This window comes from Phyllostomus discolor, chromosome 3, assembly GCF_004126475.2.
Source record: "Phyllostomus discolor isolate MPI-MPIP mPhyDis1 chromosome 3, mPhyDis1.pri.v3, whole genome shotgun sequence".
Classification (NCBI taxonomy): domain Eukaryota; kingdom Metazoa; phylum Chordata; class Mammalia; order Chiroptera; family Phyllostomidae; genus Phyllostomus; species Phyllostomus discolor.
In genome coordinates this window covers 186,439,258-186,460,293 of record NC_040905.2, presented here as the reverse complement: position 1 = coordinate 186,460,293, position 21,036 = coordinate 186,439,258, and the positions used below count along the sequence as shown (strand labels likewise).

General features: G+C 55.0%; 1 protein-coding gene across 2 annotated transcripts in view; it reads left to right on the top strand.

The window, feature by feature from the left end:
- TBC1D2 (TBC1 domain family member 2) overlaps positions 1-21,036 on the top strand; it is a 46,179-nt gene that overhangs the window by 8,819 nt on the left and 16,324 nt on the right. For both annotated transcript variants that reach the window (XM_028532114.2, XM_036021964.1), the window contains 4 exons: positions 1,095-1,242; positions 6,990-7,123; positions 10,587-10,783; positions 16,132-16,527. In XM_028532114.2, the coding sequence (XP_028387915.1) occupies positions 1,095-1,242; positions 6,990-7,123; positions 10,587-10,783; positions 16,132-16,527 (875 nt within the window). The remainder of the gene's footprint in view (positions 1-1,094; positions 1,243-6,989; positions 7,124-10,586; positions 10,784-16,131; positions 16,528-21,036) is intronic.

Below are 21,036 nucleotides of genomic sequence, written 5' to 3'. Positions count from 1 at the left end.
ACAATGACCACTGTTTAAGCAGATCATTTGAAAAACAGAAAAGTAGCCATAAGCCTGTCACCTGAGACAGCCAGTGTTAACATTACATTATGACCTCCCGCCTACCTTTTATTTAAATGTATTTCCAGTCAGATAACAACGCATGCTTCACTTGCCTTTTTGTCCTCAGTATTATGGCCCGTAAAATATCCCTGTGTTTTAAAAATCTCTTTATTTACATCTGTTTTTGATGAATATATTATTTTTATGTTCATAAAAGTAAACCATGTTTACTGTCAAAAATTTGGGGGGGAAAATAGTAAACTACAATGAGCAGCCTGTTCACTTCTGTCCACCGTGAAGATTGCAAAGTAGTTCTTCGAGGCTTTTCCTATACAATGGAGATTATAATATACCTCCAACTTTTTATCTGGCTTTTTCAACCTAATATTATATCCCCATGCACATTCCCCATGTTCTTCAGCATTCTTCCTTAGCGTCGTTTATTTTTTTAAGGTTTTATTTATTTTGTTTTTAGACAGCAGGGAAGGGAAGGAGAAAGAGAGGAGAGAATCATCAATGTGTGGTCGCCTCTTGCACAACCCCCAGTGGGGACCTGGCCTGCAACCCAGCTTGTGCCCTGACTGGGAATCAAACCGGTGGCCCTGTGGTTCGCAGGTCAGTGCTCAGTCCACTGAGCTATACCAGCCAGGGCTTCCATAGCATCGTTTTAAGTCATTAAGTAAATTCCCTGGTCTGAAGGCATCATGATTTATTTAACCCTTCCCCAGATCTTTATGTTATTTTCAGTTCAAGGCTAAACAGTGCCAGGATGAACCTCCTGGCTCATAAAGCTTCATCTGCTTTTCAAACTTCTTTAGGGTGGATTCTCAGACGCACAAATATTTTCAGGTTTGCATACTTTTAAGGGTTTCTGGGAAAGCTGTTGCAGCAAATGCATCATTTTACTGCCACCTGCCTCTTTGGCTGCTGTTAACCCACAAGGGAGGCCTGTTCTCACTGACTCCATCCGGAACTCAGCCCGCAGCACCCACCTGTCTGGCCTTTCCCAGTGCAGTGACCCCTGGGTGATTTCCCTTTTCTTTGTCCCACAGAGCAAGAAGAGGCAGAGCTGCAGGAGTTCCTGTGCCCCGTGAAAACACCCCCTGGACTTGTGGGTGCAGACGCCGCCTTGCAGCCAGCCCCTGCCATGCCCCTGGCCCTTCAGAATATTTCCCTCAAGCACCTGGGGACTGAAATACAGTAAGTGCTCGGGGGGCTGAGGGGCCGCCTAAGCGACGAGCAGCCCCTTCTTCGGAGCTTGCTGTGACCTGGGGTGATCCCAGTAGGGAGATGGGCCTGGGGAGGGACAAGGGGCTTTATTTTCAATTCATCACACCATTATGTTAAAATATTACTGTTCAGTGTTCTGACCTTGAAAGTAGTATGTGTTCTCTGTAGGAAATCAGAAACACCTCGAAAGGCGCACAATGAACATTACCCATAAGCCTGTCACCCAAACAAGCATTCTTAGTCTTTGGGGGATCTCTTTCCTCTTCTCTGTACACATAACATGCATAATTGAGATCCTACTGAATGTGATGTGATGGCTTCATAAATGCCTCCATGTGTCAAATGCATCACGTTATTCACATTTAACGTGTAGTTTATTGTACATCCACCTTATCTCAGCTACTGTTCCATTTAATACAGTGCATTACATGTGCAACTTCCCACTGGCAGGTTTGGTTTCAAGTAGTTTGTAAGAAGACAGCGATATGGCCTGGGTGTCAGAGTCGGATGCCTGGGTTTGTGTCTTGGCCCCACCAGTCATTGGCCGTGGTTTCCTCGGCCAGTCATTTGACTTCTCTGTGCCGCACTTCGACCGTTAGTGAATGTGAAGTTCGGCGGTGCTTGCCTCGTAAGGAGAGAGCACAGGGGTTACGTGGCCAATGCACACAGACTGCTTGAGGACTGTGTTTGGCAGTGGGTAGGCAACTTAATAAATATGCAGTGGGGCAAAAGTAGGTTTACAGTTCATATGAAAAATAACCCAGTAGTAAAGAATGAAGGAAAAAACTCTACATTTCACATACTCACACCTATAAGCCTCCTTTTCCCCCACCCTGCATTATCTGTTACACGGAAGCTTTGCAGAATTCAGACCATACCCAATAGTGATGTTGTCCAGATGCAGGCTTTCTGTGAGGACTTCAGACCAACTAGGCCTCTTAGAAAGCAGAAGAGATCGCCACTGGACTTGGACTAGACACCCTTGGCTCTGTGTGGCTCCAGCATAGCATTTCCTTCTGCCAGCCTCAGTGTTGGAATTTGCTCAGGTAACTAGGTGGGTAGTGATGCCCTTCCTCGGACAGAAGTGGGTTTCAGGCAAAAGGTGACGAGTGTTCTTTAGGGCCTGGAGGTGGAACTACCCAGCGGACACTGGATGCAGGGAACTGGAACTCGGAGGACAGAGTCCTGAGCTAGAACAAGAGACTTGGGGAGTACGGGGCATGGTTGAGCCCCCCAGGGTGAGCGGGCAAGGACGGTGCCCTGCCAGGGATCTTCCCTCGGGAGGTGCTGGAGGGAACTGGGTGCAGTGGGAGCCTGATCGAGGTTTGAGTCCAGCCACCTGCTAGCACACATTGCAGCTGTATCCAGGGCAGTCTCACCGAGGTTGGGCCAGGTTCCCTGCCCGATGAAGACCGCAGACACCAGCAGTGGAACAGACGGCATGCAGAGACCAAGAAAGGAAGGAAGTTGTGTGCTCAGTTGGTTGCCTCCCTCCTGGCTCTTGCAATAACCCGCAGAGAATGCAGGGCAGCATGGCCAGTGTCCTGGGGAGAGCCCCGTACGATCAGGGCTGCCCTGGTCTCTGGCACCCCCTTGCCCCGGCTGGTCTTAGAGCTTCCAGCTGGGTCTGCCATGAGCCCAGGTCATCGCCTGGGGAAGGGAGTAAGGGAGCTTCCAGAGCACTGTGCTCGGTGCTTTGCAGTCTCATTGAGCTGCCTGAGCAACCCCGTGAAGGGGTGTCATAGCAGTTAGGTTCTCAGCCTATGGAGTCGGATGTCCAGGTCTGATGCTCAGTCCTGCCACTTACCAGCCCCGTGGCTTTGGTCACTTATCCCTCTGAACCTCAGTTCCCCTCTTTACACCGTGGAGGTGATAATAGTACTTACTCCACTGGGCTGCTGTGAGGATTAAATGCGCTGAATGCGTGTCTGTGAGGCCTAAACGGGTTGTATTGCTAGTGTTCAGCTGAGAGCCTGGCCCATGAAGGGCCTCATTGTTTGTCGTGACTGTGTCCCTCACCCCACTGCAGATGGGGAACCCAGGCTCGGAGAGGATAAATGCCTTGCCCAAGGTTTTCTTTCCAAAACAAGCTCTTATGACCACTACCTTCATGTGACCAGGCCTTTCGGACCTGGAGCTAAACCTACCCAGGAAATGATCCGTGAGCTGCTCCAACCCAAGTCAGTCAAGTTAGGAGATGGAGATGCCTCTTCCAAGCACAGTGGTTTGGCTGAGCAGTAGCCACGTGGTCTGGGTCTGTAGTCAGTGAGCTCCCCATCTGCAGAGGAAATGTGGGTGGAGCCTAGAAGGCCCTTTACTGTCCTGTGGTTGGGCTTCTCTGCCTCCCACACCCCAGGGCCGATGCCTGCGAGCCCCTGGACACGGAAGGGAGGCGGCAGGTCCTGGGCAAGGGGAAGTGCGGGCAGCAGTGACTGCCACCCCACCGAGCCAGTTCCTCCAGCCATAGGGCTGTGTCCCTGTGTCCTCTCCAAGGCACGTGACTTGTGGTTTGTGAGATACACTGTAATGGGCTGAGCACAGGCCCCCACACAAAGGGATGCTCAGTAAATGGTGCCCCTGGTAGCCATCGTCATTCTTGTCAGCATGACTGCTGCCCTGGATTTTCAGATGGGGCCCAGAAGAACTGGGGAGGGGAGGTGACCAGCCCAAGGAGGCAGGGGCTCCCTAAAATGGGATGTTAACAATAACAGATTAAAAGGAGCCAGAGACCAGATTTCAAAGTCAAGTGTTGGGAGTGCTGAGTTCTCACTTTTTCTCTGGCCTTGATTTAAGGGATTCATGTTTCCCTCCGTCCATCAGCTGTACTCTTCGTTAACGTACCACCGCATTCTTTTCTCCTGTTGGACCCGCCTATACCCCCAAACCGGACTTCTTTTAAAGATGTTTTAAATAAATAATGATTCTTTGAAAAAAAAAAAACAAAATTGACAAGCCTGTGGCTAGACAGACCAAGAAAAGGTGTAAGATTCAATTACTGAAGTCAAGCACACAGGCGGGAACAACACTGCCAACCCCACAGGAATAATAAGGTTGTGAGGGCACACTGCGAGCGGATAAATGCCAACAAGTTAGACAACGCAGATGCAATGCACGGATTCCTGGGGGGCACAAATTGCTAACACCGACTCGAGAAGAAATGGGAAATCTGAGTAGACCCGTAACATGGAAAGAGACCGAATGAGGAATCAAAAAACTACCCACAAAAATAAACAAAGCGAAAATAACGCCTAGGACCAGAACACTTCCCTGGTGAATTCTACCAAACATTTAATGAATAATTAATACCAATTCCTCACAAACTTTTCCCTTCAGAAAGGAGGGAACACTTTAGGATTCCTTCGCTAAGGCCAGTATCACCCTGACTACCCAGAGCCTTCGCCTAGAATTTCCCTTGTTAACTTTGCCAGCAGACGTGTTTTTCTGGCTCACCTGTTCACAGAGGGTGTGGATTTGCAGGGGTCCCAGCTTTATGTAAGATTTCAGCTTCAGTCCTACGCTTTGTATGGGTCCTGACCTTGTTTTCTTCCTTCCTTGCAACCACGGCCCTCGGTTTTCTGTATCAGTAGATGATCCCTGATCTCTCGATCTCTCTCTCTCTCACACACACACACACACACACACAAGCAAATTGTAACTATGTGTGGTGATGGGTGTTAACTAAATGTATTGTGATCACATACATACATAGAAAATGTTGTATACCTGAAGCAAATATGTTGTCTTTGATATCTCGATGTAAAAAAACAAAACAGTTGATTCCTGAACAGACAGACATACGGTATATCCTAGTCAACTCTCATGACAATAATGCTGCAAGCAAACGCTTCAGAATTCAGTGTCGTATAATAGGCATTTCTTTGCACCCATCTGGGTGCAGCTGATAAAGGCTAGGTTCCCATAGTCGTAACTCTAAGCAAATTGGTAAGATCCAGTTCTAGTCCGTGCATTTCTCACCTTCTACGGACCAGCAGCTACCTGAGGCCTGTTGCTCATGCCTGTGTTTACATCACATCTGCTAACATTCCTTTAGCCAGAGCAAGTCACAGGGCCATACCCAAAGTCACAGGGTGGCGGGGGGGAGGTACTCAGCCCCCGTGGAGGGGAGGAGTGACTACTGGCGTACTGTGCTTTGTTACACTTCACAGAGCATGCATTTTTTTTTTTACAAATTAAAGTTTTGTGGTAACCCTGCACTGAGCATGCCTATCAGTACCAGATTTTCAGCAGGCTTGGCATTTTTTAGCAATAAGGTCTTTTTTAAATTAAGTTATCCCCGAGGTACGCCTGTTATTTGCTGAATGGTAATCTACACATTCACCTCCCTCTTGTGTTTCCACTTGAATTTTACCCCCTTTTTCACGTTTCGTACTTGGGGATTTCTCTTACTTTCCTGGGAATTCAGCTGAGTGTCTGTGAGAGATGGTTCTGATTTGTCTAACACCCAGGTGTTTGGGGAGGAGGGTTTCCGCAGGAGTTTGCCCCCCACGTTGCTGGAAGCATGCCCTGCGTGTGGGTGCGGGGAGGCAAAGCCAAGGTGCCGTCGCAGGTCTGCAGCCTCTCACATCCTCCCCGGGCCCGCCGCTGCTGCCGCCCTTGAGTGAGTGACTTCCCAGGGCGGCGCTTTCTCGCCATCAACCGGGAGCACAGTGAACACAAAAATGTTAACCCTCTTCCAGTGGGCCGCACTCTCCTGTGTTCCGTTTGTGTTAAATGCCGGTCGTGACACTAACCTGGTTTCACAGTCTGCCAGTGGTTTATCGTAGTTTGAAAGACACTGACCTACTGAGTTCCTTTAATCATTTTCCTTGTGACTAATTTTGGAATATGTCTACTTGTATATCTTTGCAAAGGGAAAATAAACTCCCATCTGACTCATTGTGAACTTCTCCGTGGTCCCTGGTCCTCGGGCAGCACTTGGTGCTACCTAGTTCCTCCCTACAAACCGAGCATGTACTATTGAGCTTGCATTCTGGGCACCTGCAGCCCCAGTGCAGGTGCCAGCAGGCGTGCAGGTAGGTTAGAGCCCAGTTCGTGGAGAAAAGTCATCATTATTCAGCCCAGACAAGGACTTAGTCATGGGGTGGCCCCTCAAGAAGTGCAGTGAGCTCCTTGGAGCCTGCGGGGTGACCAGTGGAGGCTTCGGAGAGAACAGGGCAGAGCAGGGAAAGAAAGCAGGAGGAGAAGGATACCTGGGGATGTTGGGAACTCCTCAGCAGAAGCAGGGAGCCACTGATGGCGTCTGAGCCAGGGAGTTACAAGACCAGATGAAGGTTGTAGGAAAGTCAGTTTGGCAAGTCCATTCAAAATTCATCCAACACGCATGTGGAAGGGCCTCCATATTTCAGGCACTGTTCTAGGCATCCAGAATGACCCAGTGAACAAAACAGACAGATCTCTTGCCCTCGGGGAGCTTGTGCTCCGGCAGCGGGGTCGGGGCAGGGCAGTGAAGCTTATATATTGCTTACAAGCCATGTTGTGGGAGGTGATTAAGTCCGATGAATCAATGGAAGAGAGAAGGGTGAGGGGGATCGGGAGCAGCTCAGGTGGGGCACATCATGCAGGGTGTCTGGGATCAAGCAGACTGGTCAGGCCGTGACTGGGGGCAGGGATGCGGCCTGAGCTCCTGCAGTGACAGCTGGGAGGACAGGCGCAGAATGGTGGGGCTCTCAGCCTCGCGCCCCTCTGTTTCCCTTCAGAAACACGATGTGCAACATCCGGGGCAACAGACAGGCCCCAGGAACAGGCCACGGACCTCCAGGGGAAGATTCGCCGCAGAGCAGGGAGCCTCAGAAGGAGGAGCCGTCCTCTCCCGCTGACCCCAGCACCCCAGGTGAGCCCCTGCCCCGGTCTGAGCTGCCCTCAGAGACCAGGTGTGCTTGCGTATGTCAGCCATGGAACTCTCCGGGTGGTTGCTCCTGGGCTTATGGGTCCAGTAGCAGTGGTTTATTATTGTTGTTGCTGTGGCGTTGTTGTGGTAGTGAAATACACATAACGTGAAGTTTAACCGGCTTCAGGTGCACGCACAGGTCAGGGGCATCAAGCACATTCCCGTTCTTCTGCACGTGTCACCACCATCCGCCGCCAGAGCTCTTTTCATCTCCTCAAACTGAAACTCTTAGCCACGGTTCTTGAGGTAGTAAAGGGAAACCTCACTCACTGTCTTACTTTTTTTTTTTAATTTATAAGGCAAGGACATAAAAGTGCCTTTCTGGGGTGATTAAAATCCGTCAGCTCTACCTGATCCGCCCCGGCTGTGACACAGCATGATGCTGTTTCTTTCACAAAATGTGACTGACCCACACCACGGGGGGGGGGCGGCTTTCTTGAAAGTAGCATTGGTGCCCTTAGAACATGTTTTAGCTTGGAGGTGGTCAGGAGAAAACTGGCCGAGGCAGCCTTGCGGGGGCCTTCTCACGGCAGATAGGACCCCAGGGCCGCACAGAAGTGACCGGAGGAAAAGCGTGCCTTGGGGTGGTGCCGGGGGAGACCCCGCAGGTCACACACACGGTTCAGGAGGGGATCAGTGCTGTATCGGATCAGCAGTGACGAAACTGGTGCTTCTGTGTAGCAGCCACTTTGTGCCAGGGCTACTCCACGCACTTTGGGGGGTGGTGCCAGTTGTGTTAGGATGTAATTCACACACCATACAATTCACTCATTTGAAGTACACAGCTCAGTGGTTTCAGTATATTCACAGAGTTATGAGGCAACCATCACCATCATCAACTCCAGAACATTTGTAATGGCCCTCTACCCCCCGCCCCACCAAAACCCATACATCCCTCAGCCGTCAGTCCTGATCTCAGCCTCCCTCCAACTCTAGGCAACCACTAACCTCCTTTCTCCGTCTCTACAAATTTGCCTGTTCCAGATAGTTTATATAAATGGAATCATACAATATATGGTCCTTTCTGACTGGCTTATTTCACCTAGAACCTTTTAAAGTTTCGACCACGTGCACCAAGCGCTTTACCTGCATTAACCTGTTTAATTGTTACAACCGCCTGAGCGGTAGATGCTGTGGTTGTTCTCATTTAGCAGATGCAGGAACCGAGGGCAGGCAAGTGGAGTGACTGGCTCACAGTCGCACCCCCCGTGACAGAGCTGGGGTTCAGGCCGAGCACTGTGCCCTGTATCGTGGCCTGAAGCCTCGTTTTCTAAATCAGTGATTGCTAGAACGACATCCTTATTTCCATGAAACCTAGATGCCACACAAAATCTGATACACAAAGCACATAAAAGCTGAGTTGAGTCAGGGGTGGGAGTCTGGGCTGCCCTTGGTCACCCACCCTCAGCCCCTCCGAGTTGGCGCTCCCACGAAATCCTGGGGCGCTGGCCGAGAAAGGCTGTCCCAGGTCTCGTTCTCTGCAGTGGTGAGCGGAGCACAGTGATCCCTGCCCTGCCTGCCCTGCCTGCCCTCGGGGCTGGTGGGCAGGAGCGTTTGTTTCAGAGGTCAGCGGGGCTGCAGGTCTGAGCCGCCTGGAGTCTGCCTCTCCCAGAGCCCTTGGCCGAAAGACAAAGGCGTTGCATTCCACGGAGCTCTGCGGGCTGCTCTGTTCTCCGCTCCACGGATTTCTCTTAGGTCTGGAACAAGACCGTTCTGTTCCTCTACCCAGCAAATTCAGGGAGTTTCTGGTTCCTGTCACCTGCTGGAGTAGTTTTTTTGTGTTGGTTGTTTGTTTGTTTTAATTTACTTTTAGAGAGAGGGGAAAGGAGGGAGAAAGGGAAGGGAAGAAACATCGATGTGAGAGAGAAACATCAATTGGTTGCCTCTTGTACATGCCCCAACCAGGGACTGAACCCGCAGCCCAGGCCTGTGCCCTGACCGGGAATTGAAACAGCGACCTTTCGCTTTGCAGAATGACGCCCAGCCGGGTGAGCCACACCGGTCAGGGCGGTTCTTTATCTGTTCAAGACTGTTTGGCCCTCAGCCTGGTCCCCAGAACAAAGATGCCGAGTCACTCGGCTTGTTTTCCAAACCCTATTTGTCCCCTCCCCTGGGGTCCTATTCCACATCCTTATTTTTAACACCTTAGTCTGGGGATACTTCTTAAAATGCATATCTGGGGAAAGTAAATGAGTAATTAGGGTCAGAAATTTTAGATGAGATACCTCAGAGTAGCTAAGGGTAGGCGGTAGATGTGGCTCTGAGCACCTCAGCAGCCGCAGCAAAGAGGGGGATGCAAGTGGTTAGACTGTCTCCGGTGTCCGTAAGATGAACACATGCTTTCTTGGAAGGAGAAAAAGCCTTTTCTGACACTGAGGGCCAAGGAGAAGTTCTGTCTGTTTCGTCCAGCCCTGTACAAGCTGCATCCCCCTGATGTGTGTGTGCCACGTAAACACAGTTCTCAAGGTCCCTTGACCATGTCCTCAGGCTGTTAACTGTTCCTTGCTACAGACGGATGGCAGAGCCCTAAAGCAAAGATGGGGGACAGGGTGGCCCGAGTGAGTGGCTCTCTGGTGTTGGATTTAAGAAGGAAGTCTAGCACTGGTGGACAAAGGGTTTCTGTAAAGAGCCAGACGGCAAATATATGAGGCCTCGTGGGCCACGTGGTGTCCCCTGAAGAGCCTAGTTCTGCCCTCGTGGAGTGGAACCGGCACAGACAGCGCACCCATGGGCAGGTGTGGCTGTGTCCCAGTGGAACCTGATGGGAGCAGGCTGCGGGCTGGGTTCAGCTGTGGGCTGTCGGTGCCTGGTGCCTGACGCTGGCTCCAGAGGAGATTCTGAAAGGGTTGTGCAGCCCTGAGGCCATCAGCTGTGGGAATTCCCCCCTCACTTAGCATATAGTGAGAATCAAATACGAGTTTGAGCTACTCTCTGGGGCAACAATGCAGAGTGCAGACATAGTCCGTGTTCCTGTCACGACAGGTCTGTGTCCTTTGAGCATTGCTCAGAGGGTAGAGGTGGCATCCTGACAAAATAAACAAGACCTCCTGTCAGGGCCTGTGGCTGGCGGGCTGACCACCCGGCCACCACACACCACAGCCCAAGCAGGTTGGGATCCACGAGCTGGGGACGGGCGAGTTCAGAGGATGGGCTGAATGACCGGCCAGCACAGTGTAAAGAACGTGTGTTTCCTCCAGGCCTGCAGGGCTGCATCAGGCACCACCTAGGGGTGTTTTAGAAATGCAAATTCTCAAGCCTAGCCCCAAGCCCACTGCAGGAAGAGCTCAAGGAGGAGGGTCCCACAATCCGCATTTTCCCAAGCCCTCTGCAGCAAGCTCAAGTTGGAGAACTGCCAAGGCCCCCCCACCCAACCCCAACCATAACCTGTGCTTCTCCCCTCGATCAGGGAAAGATCCAGCGGACTCTCCGAAGCCTCCACCCAAGCCCTCTCTGACTGCCAATCTCATTCAGAAAGCCAAGCGCCAGAACAGCACCTTCCCGCTCTTCGCCGAAGGACTCACACGGAACCGCACGGCCCAGGAGAAAGCCTTGGCCTTGGAGCAGCAGGTTCTGATGCTCACCAAGGAGTTGAAGTCTCAGAAGGTGAGCTCCGGCCCCAGAGAGGCCCCGGGATCCAGGAAACCCCTCGGGGTACAGGCCAGTCTGTGGTCCTCGCCAGCCAAACTGTGGGTGGTTGAAAATGCTGTGCTGTTGACTACTCAGGAGGGATATGCTGTCACTCAAGCTAGGTGACAGAAAGCCTCCGAGGGCAGGGTCTCTGGGACCTACCTTAATACTTGCCTCTCAGACCCCTCCTGAAGGACTGCCTGGGCTGACTGATGAGGGACAGTATTTGGGGGAGGGTGATCTGGAGGCAGGGTTCTGGGAGGCGCCCCCGAAGGAACTGGGTGGGGAGGGCATCTCTGACCTGGCAGCTGGGTGCAGATCCCTTAGGACCCGCCACAGGACAGAGAAAGCAGACAGTTCTCATGGTCCTGGGGCTGAGTCAGGCCCCATGGGGGGCAATAACGGGGAGGAAGATTTGGGCTTAATAGAGAAGTTAATTTTAGCAGTTTTTAAAAAAAAAGAGTTACATGGGCATTGTAGAAAACTGATCACACACACACACAGACATGAGAGGCATTAACAATCCTACAACCCAGAGATAAACCGTGTTCACATCCAGGGTGGCCTCACGAAGCAGCAAGGGTCACGTGGCAGGGAGGCAAAGGTGGCTTGCAGCGGGTCAGCGGGCTGTCTGTAGCCGGAGCAGCTGCCTGCTCCCTGGCCCCGTGCAGCTTAAATCCTGTACCCGGACCTGGGCAGGAAAAGAAACCTGGAATGTGAACACCGCTTCTCCTTTCCCCGTACCTTCCCCTTCCTTCTAGGAAAGGTGGGCAGCCTCCCTCGACTTGGCCTTTCCTTCTCAGGCATTGCAAACTGTCACGTGGAGTAGAGGGGCCCGGGAGACGGAGCTTTCACGTAGGCTGGCCCCTGGCGGCGCTGCAGCCCCGGAGGGCGCGCCCTGCTTCACTGAAGGAGGGCGAGGTCGCGGAGTCGAGCCAGGGCTGACCGGGCTGTGGGCAACTTCCCAACAGTCAGAGTGAGAATGTGAAGAGGAAGCCATTAAAGCATTGAAGACCCAACTTTCTCACCAGCCAGCCCCAGTCCTGTGCTCAAGCGGGTCTTGTGGTTTAGCCTGTGACCCGCAATGTGAGTGGAGTTGCACGCTCTCTGGCCCATTGCACAACTGCACTTCGGTCTATTGGGTAATTCAGAGCACAGGCCTCTAAACAAGAGGGTGCAGACCCCAGTTCTAGCCCAGAGCAAGTTTCTTAACCTCTGCAGCCTCAGTTTCCCCTGTGAATGGGGCTATAACCGTGTTTCCTGCAGAGGCCCGTGTCCAGACTCGCACAGCCTGGTGCCTGGCCCCCAGCAGTTGCCCGGCAGATCCAGACTTTGATTATTTGCCCTTTTTGTTGATTCCCTCCTGCCTTAGAAGGAATGATGCAGCCCCTCGAAGGGCTCTAAGAAGAACTCTCCTGGGGAGTTCTGGAAACGCACATGAGCCCACGCGGGCCCCCAAGAACTGTGTGCTTGTGGGGCAGAGCAGTGACGCACGGAGGGCAGGTCTTCCTCCCACGTGAGGAAGGCGGTGCCCCAGCCCTACCCACCCTGGGGTTTCACCTGCAGCCCAGAAGCCAGAACCAGAGGGGGGAGGGGAGAAGGAGACCGGCTCTGGGCCCAGAGGAGCAGGGGAGGCTGGCACCACCTCGGGATGCTGAGCCCTGGGCCCTGGGGAACGCAGCTCGGAGAGTGACTCTCCATCTGACCCTCCAAGCCCGGCTGGGAAACAGCCCCCTGGACGTCCTGCACCCCCATCTCCAGGATGCCCCTCGTGGGGCACTTCTGTGGGAAGGCGCCGAGTTTCTACCTGACACTAACTACGGGAGGACGTGGCAGCAGGATGGGAACAGGACGGGAAGGTTCTGTTCCGGCTCAGCTAGCCAGGTGGCCCCTGCCAGTAGCTTTCGCGATCCTGTAAGAATTTATGTCCCAGGCTCTGGTGGGTGCCACGGAGGGCCCTGGTCTGCCGTCCCGGTTCAGGACCCTCACCCACCACAGGCCGCCTCCTCCACGGTCTCACGGCACGGCCCAGGGCCAGATGCACCTGCTCTTCGGAAAAAATGGCACGAACTCCTCGTGCCTCCCTGGTGTCACGTGAAACCACAGGGCAACTCTGATGCCCATTAAGTCATTTTCTGTCCCAGGCCCTGCGGTGCTGGCCCCACAGGAGATGTGGGCCCCAGGAGGGAGCACCAGATGGCCGCGTGGCCGGGGGACTCAGCTCTCAGAGTCAACAGGACTGCACCGCCCTGAGGGCCGTCTGCCCTGGCAGATGGATGGCAGCTGTTTCTAGAGGTGTTCGCCATCTGCTGGCTACTGGGAATGAGGGGCTCCTCCCGGGCCCAGCCTGGGGCGCTGTGGGGCCAGTGTAGCTCACTGAGGGTTACTCCGTGTGGTTTGTTTAGGAAACCCAGTGGGGACAAAGGGCAGCCTGTTCTTTCCCTGGAGCCCGAGCCAGAGCGTTCGGAGCACAGCCCCGCCAGCCACGCGCAGTGCCGGGGCTTCAGAGCGTGCACAAGCAGCGGCCTCTTTTATGTTATTTCTTACAGTGCAGAGGCAGCTTCAAAGTGGCAGGTCTCACAAGTTCCCGTTGTTGTTTTTAACAGTTCTACAAGGTGTGTACGTGCACTTTTGTGACTGGCTCATTTCACATAGCGTGATGTCCTCGAGATCCATCTCCGAGTCGCGTGTGGCAGGGTGTCCCCTCTTTCCCAGGACGAGCAACACTCCCCTGTGAGTGAGTGTGCACCAGATTCTACCTGTTTGCCTTCAGCAGACAACTGAAGGGGTCGCTCACATCTCTCGGTGTCGGAAATTGTGCTGCTGTGAGTGTGGCTTATTTCCATTTGTAAAGAAATTGAAAGAAACGTTTCAATGCAAAACCCATTAACCCCATTAACCGGGCATCATGGAGAAGTGAGGGATCCTGGACTAGGGTGGGGAGCACTGTGGGATGGCACGTTTTCCCCGCAGGGGCCTCCCAGGTCCCTTCGTCCTCTTCTTTCTCCTTTCTCGGGCCTCCGTCTCCCCCGTGGGAGCGAAGTGGCCAGGCCAGGTCTCCCAGGCCCTTCCAGCCTCCAGGTTCCCTGAGTCCGTGATTCCTTCCCACTCCGCCTTTTACGCTTCTCACTCTGGCTCTGTCTCCCCTCGCCCACCCCTTTCTTTTCTCCCTGTCTCTCTAGCGGGGGGGGGGGGGGGGGGGGGGGGGGGGGGTAGCCTCCTGGCCTGGTGCCGTGGCCTTGGAGTTTTGAGACCCAGGTGTGGGAAGGGGGACACAGTTGTGTATAATGACATGGGCTGCAGAGCGGACTCCCCCAAAGGGGAAGGAGGGAATTTCCACCGGATTCTGCACCTCGGGCAAGTCTGAGTGTTGGTGGCTGTCCGCTTTCTCACCAGGCGGCTGACGGGGTGGTCTCCAAATTCCAGCCAACCACAGTGGTGGGGCTTATCTGTTGTCTGGGAGCCACAGCGATGTTCATCTCTCTCAGCAGGGCCCTGGGAAGGGGTTTCTTCCCGGTGTGGTGTGCAGCTACCCTCCCCCACGCCCCACGACACCCGAGACCCCCACAGCTCTTCAGGGCTCTTCATCCCTCTGGGCCATTGCCCGACTGTGGGTTCCCTTGTCGGGAAAGCCCCCCTAGCCCTGCCTCCCACCTGCTGCCTGGCCAGCTCTGGCCCTCCCCGGTCTTCAGTTCAAACTGACCTGCCTTTCTGCAGAAGGTGCTGGTCTGCCCCCACTGCCGCCCCAGGCAAGAGTCACTGCTCCCGGCTTGGGGGAGCCCCCCACAAACACCCTTGCTTCCCTCTGTCGAAGGAAAGCGCTCTGTCACAGTGGTTGACCATCACCCCCACCCGCCTTCGCCTTTGTGGGTTTGGAAGGTGGGAACAGTGACCAGTCCCTCCCTGGGCCCCAGCAGCTGGCCTGGGGCTTGGCGCTGAGTGGATGCTTGAGAGAGGCTGGATGGAGGAGAGAAGCAGAGAAGGAACGGTGCCCAGATTTCAGAAAACACATGCTAATTTGGTCTTGTCAGTAACTTTTCATATCAAGTCTTGATTTGGGACTGTTCTCCAAATAGAATTGTTCTTAGCAAATAACCCTATCCCAGCTGATCCATTTATTTAAATGCTTTGGTATAGACACAGTTGATGTGTTTCCAGGGAGCCGTGTTTTTCCAGATGAGGCTGGCATGGAGCATAGCAAGGACCTAAAGACCCTCCCTACAAGGTTCATGAGGTTCGAGGGTGTTCGAGTGGGGCTGGCAGCTAGGCTGCCTGGCTTCCGACAATCGGGCCTGGCCCTGAATGAACTCTCATGCCTGCTTCGGGGCAAGACAGGTCCTGGGGAGGCTGGAGCCTCAGAGTCATCGGGAGCCAAGCAAACCTCGAGCTTCCGTGTGAAGGGATTTTCCCGTGCCCCACCGAGGTGTGAACCACGGTCTGTTGCTCTCAGAGCGCACTTGTACCAGCCTTGCAGGCCCCGCTTAGGGGGGCGCGGGCAGGGCAGAAATGGACTGACCGAGGCTCTCTGCGTGTGGCTCAGTGTGAGGATTGCTGGTACGTTTCCTCTCTAGCCGTCTCAGCTCGATTGGTGGCAACTGCTTAGGTGCTGAACCCAAGAGGATCCTGAGGCCTCTCCTGGGCCTCTGAAGGAAGGAGTGTTGAGGGTGATTCGTAAGGCCTGCCCCGGGAGTGAGGGGCGGGAGAGCGGTGCCGGTGTGCCGCGGCACCCCTGCTTTCCCGGAAGACTGCCGGGACCCAGGCTTTGGGGTCCTGGTGGTCTGGGATTAAATTCCACTCTCCTCTGCTGAGCCTCAGTTTGTTCATCTCTGAAATAGACAGGTGTTACTTAGGATACAACCTGTAAGCACTGTGGCCTCAAACAGTTTGCAAGTTCATCTCTCACATTCTCACGGATGAGTCCCGCGGTCCTGAGCTGGCGAGGCAGCACCGCCATCCTCCACACGCAGCCTGCGCGGTGCCCCCAGCAGGCCCAGTGGGCCAGGGCGGCGTGCATGGGGGGCTTCCAAAGGTATGACACAGAAGCTGCCCCCATCATTTCTTGTATGCCGTGTAGGGACAGCTGTCACTCGGCCACACCCAGCTGTAAGCTTGGCTGGAAAATGTAGTCTTGAGCTGGAGACCAGGTGTCAAGCTAAGACTGTCGAATGGAAAAAGAGAAAATGGGTGCTGAGATGAGGTGACACAGAGGGTGACGCCGGCCCCCTCTCAGGGCCGTTAGGGGAACTGCTGAGAGCACAGGCCCGGCCTCTGGCACGTAACAGGCCTTCCCCGAGTTCCTAAGACGCTTCCGCTTCCCCTCGCAGGAGCTGGTGAGGATCCTGCACAAGGCGCTGGAGGCCGCCCAGCAGGAGAAGAGGGTGACCAGCGCCTACCTGGCCGCGGCCGAGGACAAGGACCGGCTGGAGCTGGTGCGGCACAAGGTGCGGCAGATCGTGGAGCTGGGCCGGCGGGTGGAGGCGCTGGAGCAGGAGCGGGACAGCCTGGCGCAGACGGCGGGCCTGCGGGAGCAGGAGCTGCAGGAGCTGCGGCAGCACGTGCAGCTGCTCATGGACAAGAACGAGGCCAAGCAGCAGGTCATCTGCAAGCTGTCTGAGAAGCTCACCCAGGACTCCCTGCAGCCCCCCGACAAGCCCCTCGGGCCCCCGGATGCCGCCGACAGCGACTTCCTGAGCCAACAGGAGAAGATGGAGCACCTGAAGGTAGGGGCCCCTCCCTCCAGGCCCAGGGCCTCTGGGGAGGGCACTGCTGTCCACTCTAAGGGTTTTCTGGATACAGCAGGGATAACCCTTCATCCTGGAATGTTCATCTCTGCAGTAGATGCTGGTGGAAGTGTGGCCGCACACTTCCCACTTTTCTTAACCGGAAGGCCCAGTGCAATTCAACCTTTCCCTGGTGCCCTAGACTGGAAAGGGAAGGTGTCTCTAGCTTACCAAATTAGAAAAAGCCCAAGATGGGCCAGAACTCTGGAGGGCTAGATCAGCTATACTCCTGGGGCCTGGCCTGGTCCGGTTCTTTAGGGGTCACTCTGATGCTCTGGGGAGACCCCTCATTCCAGGCAGCCCTCCCCCAGCAGTCCTGTGCACGGCACAGGGCGCTGGCCATGACCTGCTCACCATCATGGCACTGGTCACTGCTCCGGTCTGAAGTGCTTACCTGCACCGTTTCGTTTGATCCTCGCACCAGCCCTCTGAGGCGGTCACTTGCATGCTCCCTGCTTTACCGAGGGCAGTGCTGAGGCTGAGAACGTGGAGACACTTGCCCAGAGCCATGGGCTGAGGCAGGGGGAGCTGGGACTGGGCTGGAGCACACACCTCTGACGGGTCTGTCTGTTCTGCTGCCTTCTGGCTTCTTCACCTCTTCTGGCTCCCGCCGCCATCCCTGTCTTCTCTCGCCCAGGCTGCCACCCGGGGCCACTCGTAGCACAGGAGGCGGGAGCTTTATTTTAGGTGTGACGCCTGCTGTGGGCTGCAGCGCCGTCTCTGAAGGGCGGTGACAAGAACTGCCAGGACATCTGGAGACCTGAGGCTGGTGATAGACGCTGACAGCCCCGCCGTCCCTAAAGGCAGCCACAGAGCCAGGTCCCATCCTGCCCCAGACTTTACCACTCACGTGAACCCCCCCCCCTTTTTAAAAAGAATTTATTTATTTATTTTTAGAGAGGGGAAAGGAGGGAGAAAGAGAGGGAGAGAAACATCAATGTGCGGTTGCATCTCATGCACCCCCTTCTGGGGGCCTGAAACCCAGGTCCCCAACCTTCTCTGTGTGGGTTTTCTGGTCTGTAAAGAGAGAATGATAGCACTTGGTCTGCAACCCAGGCTTGTGCCCTCACTGGGAGTCGAACCAGTGACCCTTTGATTCACGGGCCAGTGCTCAATCCATTGAGCCACACCAGCCAGGGTGCCATGGGAACTCTTGTGCTGCTGTAGCAAAGAACTATTGTGGGAAGGAGGAGGAGAGAAATCCAGAAGCTTTAGAGAGGAGTGGTACAGTTGTTAGCAAGGTAAGGGAAGATCAGAGACACCCAGATACCTTTCCCCTCTTTCAGTGTGAAAGACCGTATAACCAGTCTCTGAGTCTTCTCCCTTAAAATCAGATTTTTTAAAAATTCAAGACGAAAACAAAATCCTCTCAAGTGCAGATGCAGCTAGGTTTTCAGAGAGCTCTCAGCCCTCCCCACAGCAGGAACACGGCTCCCAGCAGGTTGCTTTCCTGCTGGCTGGGCGCATCCTGCTGGAATCCACTGGGAGCCGCTGTCCTCACCCAGGAGACCGAGGAGGCTGAGCCGCCCCCGGATCTGCACGTGCAGGAATTTGATTTATCAGCGAGCCCAGCTCTGAGGAGACAGACTCTGGTTCCGAGTCACATCTACCACACTTACATTTGTAGCTGACCCTCAGAGGCCCAGCATGTAGCGCTTGAAAGAGTTGCACGTACTAGAGTTCTTTAGTTGTTAGCCCTTGGGTGGCTGATCTGAAAAAAATCACAGAAGGCCCATCAGGAATCCATTGTCTGAGTTCTGGGACATAATGTGTTCCCATTTCCCACTTGCCCCGTGGTCAGGAGCAGCTGTCTTTAAGGAAGTGCATGGTTCTCGCTGAAGCCGTCAGTCCGAGACTGGAATCACAGACCTTAAATGTCAGAGCTGGAAAGACTCAAAGATCTAGTCTACCCTCCTGCCACCCACTGCCCACCCCCACCCTCCTTCACCCCCACTTTCCGGCGGGAACAGCCAAGCCCTGGTGAGGTGAAGGGACTGGCCCGGGTCCCAGCTGGACCCCAGGTTCCCGAACCCACCCCACTGCCTTCCCCACTAGCACGTGGGCTGGTCCACACCGCGCTCCCCAGAGAAACTTCCCAGTTCCTGGTCCCTGTGGAGGCAGGCAGGCAGGCTCCTTCCCCCTGCCTGTCCCCTTCCTTCAGTTGTATTTTCTCCTGTGCCTCGCTGGTGACCGTCATATGGCTTTTCTCTCCTCTGAGATTCTCGCTCCTCCCCACAGTTCTGAGCCAAGGAGAGCACGCAGGGCGGGGCGATGAGCTGAGTAGGAAGGTGCTGCCCGACGCCACCCCGCCCCCCCACGGCTGCTCCAGGGGCGCTCAGTCCCACCCTCCCTCCCTGCCCTGTGCAGCGGGTCCAAAGCCTGGGCAGAGGGGAGAGAGGGACGGAAACAGGAGGCAGGCCCAGGTGGTGGCGCAGAGCATGCTCCAGCTGCAGACGCCCATGCTTTTCACCCAGAAATAGTGTTCGGTCCCTACAGTGGACGGAACACGCGTGGGTTTGTTCTGCCTCTCCCCATGCCAGCTGTGTGACTGCGGAGAGCTTGCCTTCGCTGTGCGGGTTTCCTCATCTGTAGAGAGAGAACGATAGCACTTTAACATTTCGCCCACAGCCCGTGGTTGAGATGAAGTCACGCACAACAGCGAATGTGGGGGAAAGGGCCTGGTGCGTAGTGGGAACTCAGGCAGCTGGTCACTGTTCTCCCTTGCCCGGAGGCTCGTCCGGTTTCCCGGGCATTTGGGAAGCATCCTCAGCAGCAGCAGTCAGAGATGGCAGAACTCTTCCATGAGGGAGATGACACATCCCTGCACTCGCCACACGCCGGCCACCATTCTAAGCCTTCTGCACATATTGGCCAGTTGATTCTCCCCAGCAATCCCTGAGGTGGTCATTATCCCCCTTCTCCAGGGGAGGACATAAGGCATAGAAAGGGTGAGTCCCAGGGCTCAGTGGCGAAGGCAAGATTGATATCCAGGTGGCATGGCCTTGGAGTCCCTGCCCTGACCACCAGGCGGTACTGGGCTCAGGCAGTGCCAACATGCTGTTTTCACACCACCAGTTCCGAGAGGTCGGACAAGCCCACCCGTGTGCATTTGGCCAGAGGACACCAAGGACAGCCGGGAAGGGTGGGACTAGACTTCTGATGTCGGGTGGATTCCAGCGGGGAGGGAGATTAGAGAGCGGCTGGGCAGTAAACACAGTGGTTAGCACTTAGCTTTGGAGTCAGACAGACCGGGGTCCGGTCACGCCCTGCCTTGCACCAGCTCTGGGATCTCGGGCAACTTACTCCTCCTCTCGGGGCCTCGGAGACCCCGCCTGTGTTACTTTCTGAGCTGCTGGGAGGATTCTGTGAAGTAGTGCGCTCAGCGTGCAGATGGGAGGCGGGGGTGACGGCACAGGGAGCCCGCACAGCCCTGTGCTCGTGAGTTCTCCAAGTTTCCAGACATGAAGTGTGAGGCTGTCATGGGAGCGAGGAGTGGTCCTGGAAAATTCCAGTGCTCGCAGGAGGCTGGTCCCTGTGCTGCAAACATGAGGTTTCCCACCAGTCTCACTACCCTGTGCCACACCCGGATAAGGGAGTGGGGGTCCTGAGGGGGAAGACGCTTGCCCAGAAGAGCAGCTGACAACCCAGCAGCATTTCTAAGAAAAAGCGTCTAGATTTTGATCTAGGACAGAGATGCAGTGGGAGGGTAAAAGGAAGGCCGGGCAGGGGAGGGTTGGCAGGGGTTGGACCTGCCTGGGTCCTGACCAGCAGGAGAGAGCAGAGAGCAGGTTCAGCCTGAGGACAGCCTTGCAGCCTGGGCGCAGGGAGGGGGATGAAAGCAGGGGGCGTCCGGGGTTGGGGCATCCCAGAGAGCCCCAGCAGAGTGGCGAGAGGCCATGTGATGAAGTCAGCCCAGGGCGTTTGTTTCCAGCTAGGAGCCCTGGGAATGTGTGGTGCTACCACTGTGACAGCTGTCTCGGAAGAAGGCAGCAGACCCTGGACACGGGTTGGAGCTCATGGGCTGGGCAGGTTCTTGGCCAGAAGGCAGACCCACCCAGGGTGGGTCAGGGTGGCCTGTGCTCCATGCACAGCGGACCCTTCCCTGGTAACAAAACACCATGGCCAAGGTATGACGTCATTCTGTTTCCAGACAAGTCAGCGCCCATCCAAGTCATCTCTGCACCAGTGCCTCGCACCACCTCCGGCCCAGCCCATTTCCGTGGGTGGGAGAGAAGGGGTTGCGTTTCAGCTGGTAAATGCCCTGGAATCGCTGGGCGCAGCTGTGAGCTTGCATTGCCCATTGCTTCTGCGGCGTCCCTCCCAGCAGGATGAAGACCGAGAGCCGTTGCTGCGACTGCCCCTTTCCGAGGCCCAGGCTTCTGCTCCAACCTCCCCAGTGCTTGGCCGGCTTTCCTCGCACACCCCAGCCGCTGGGTCTCACCCCCTCTG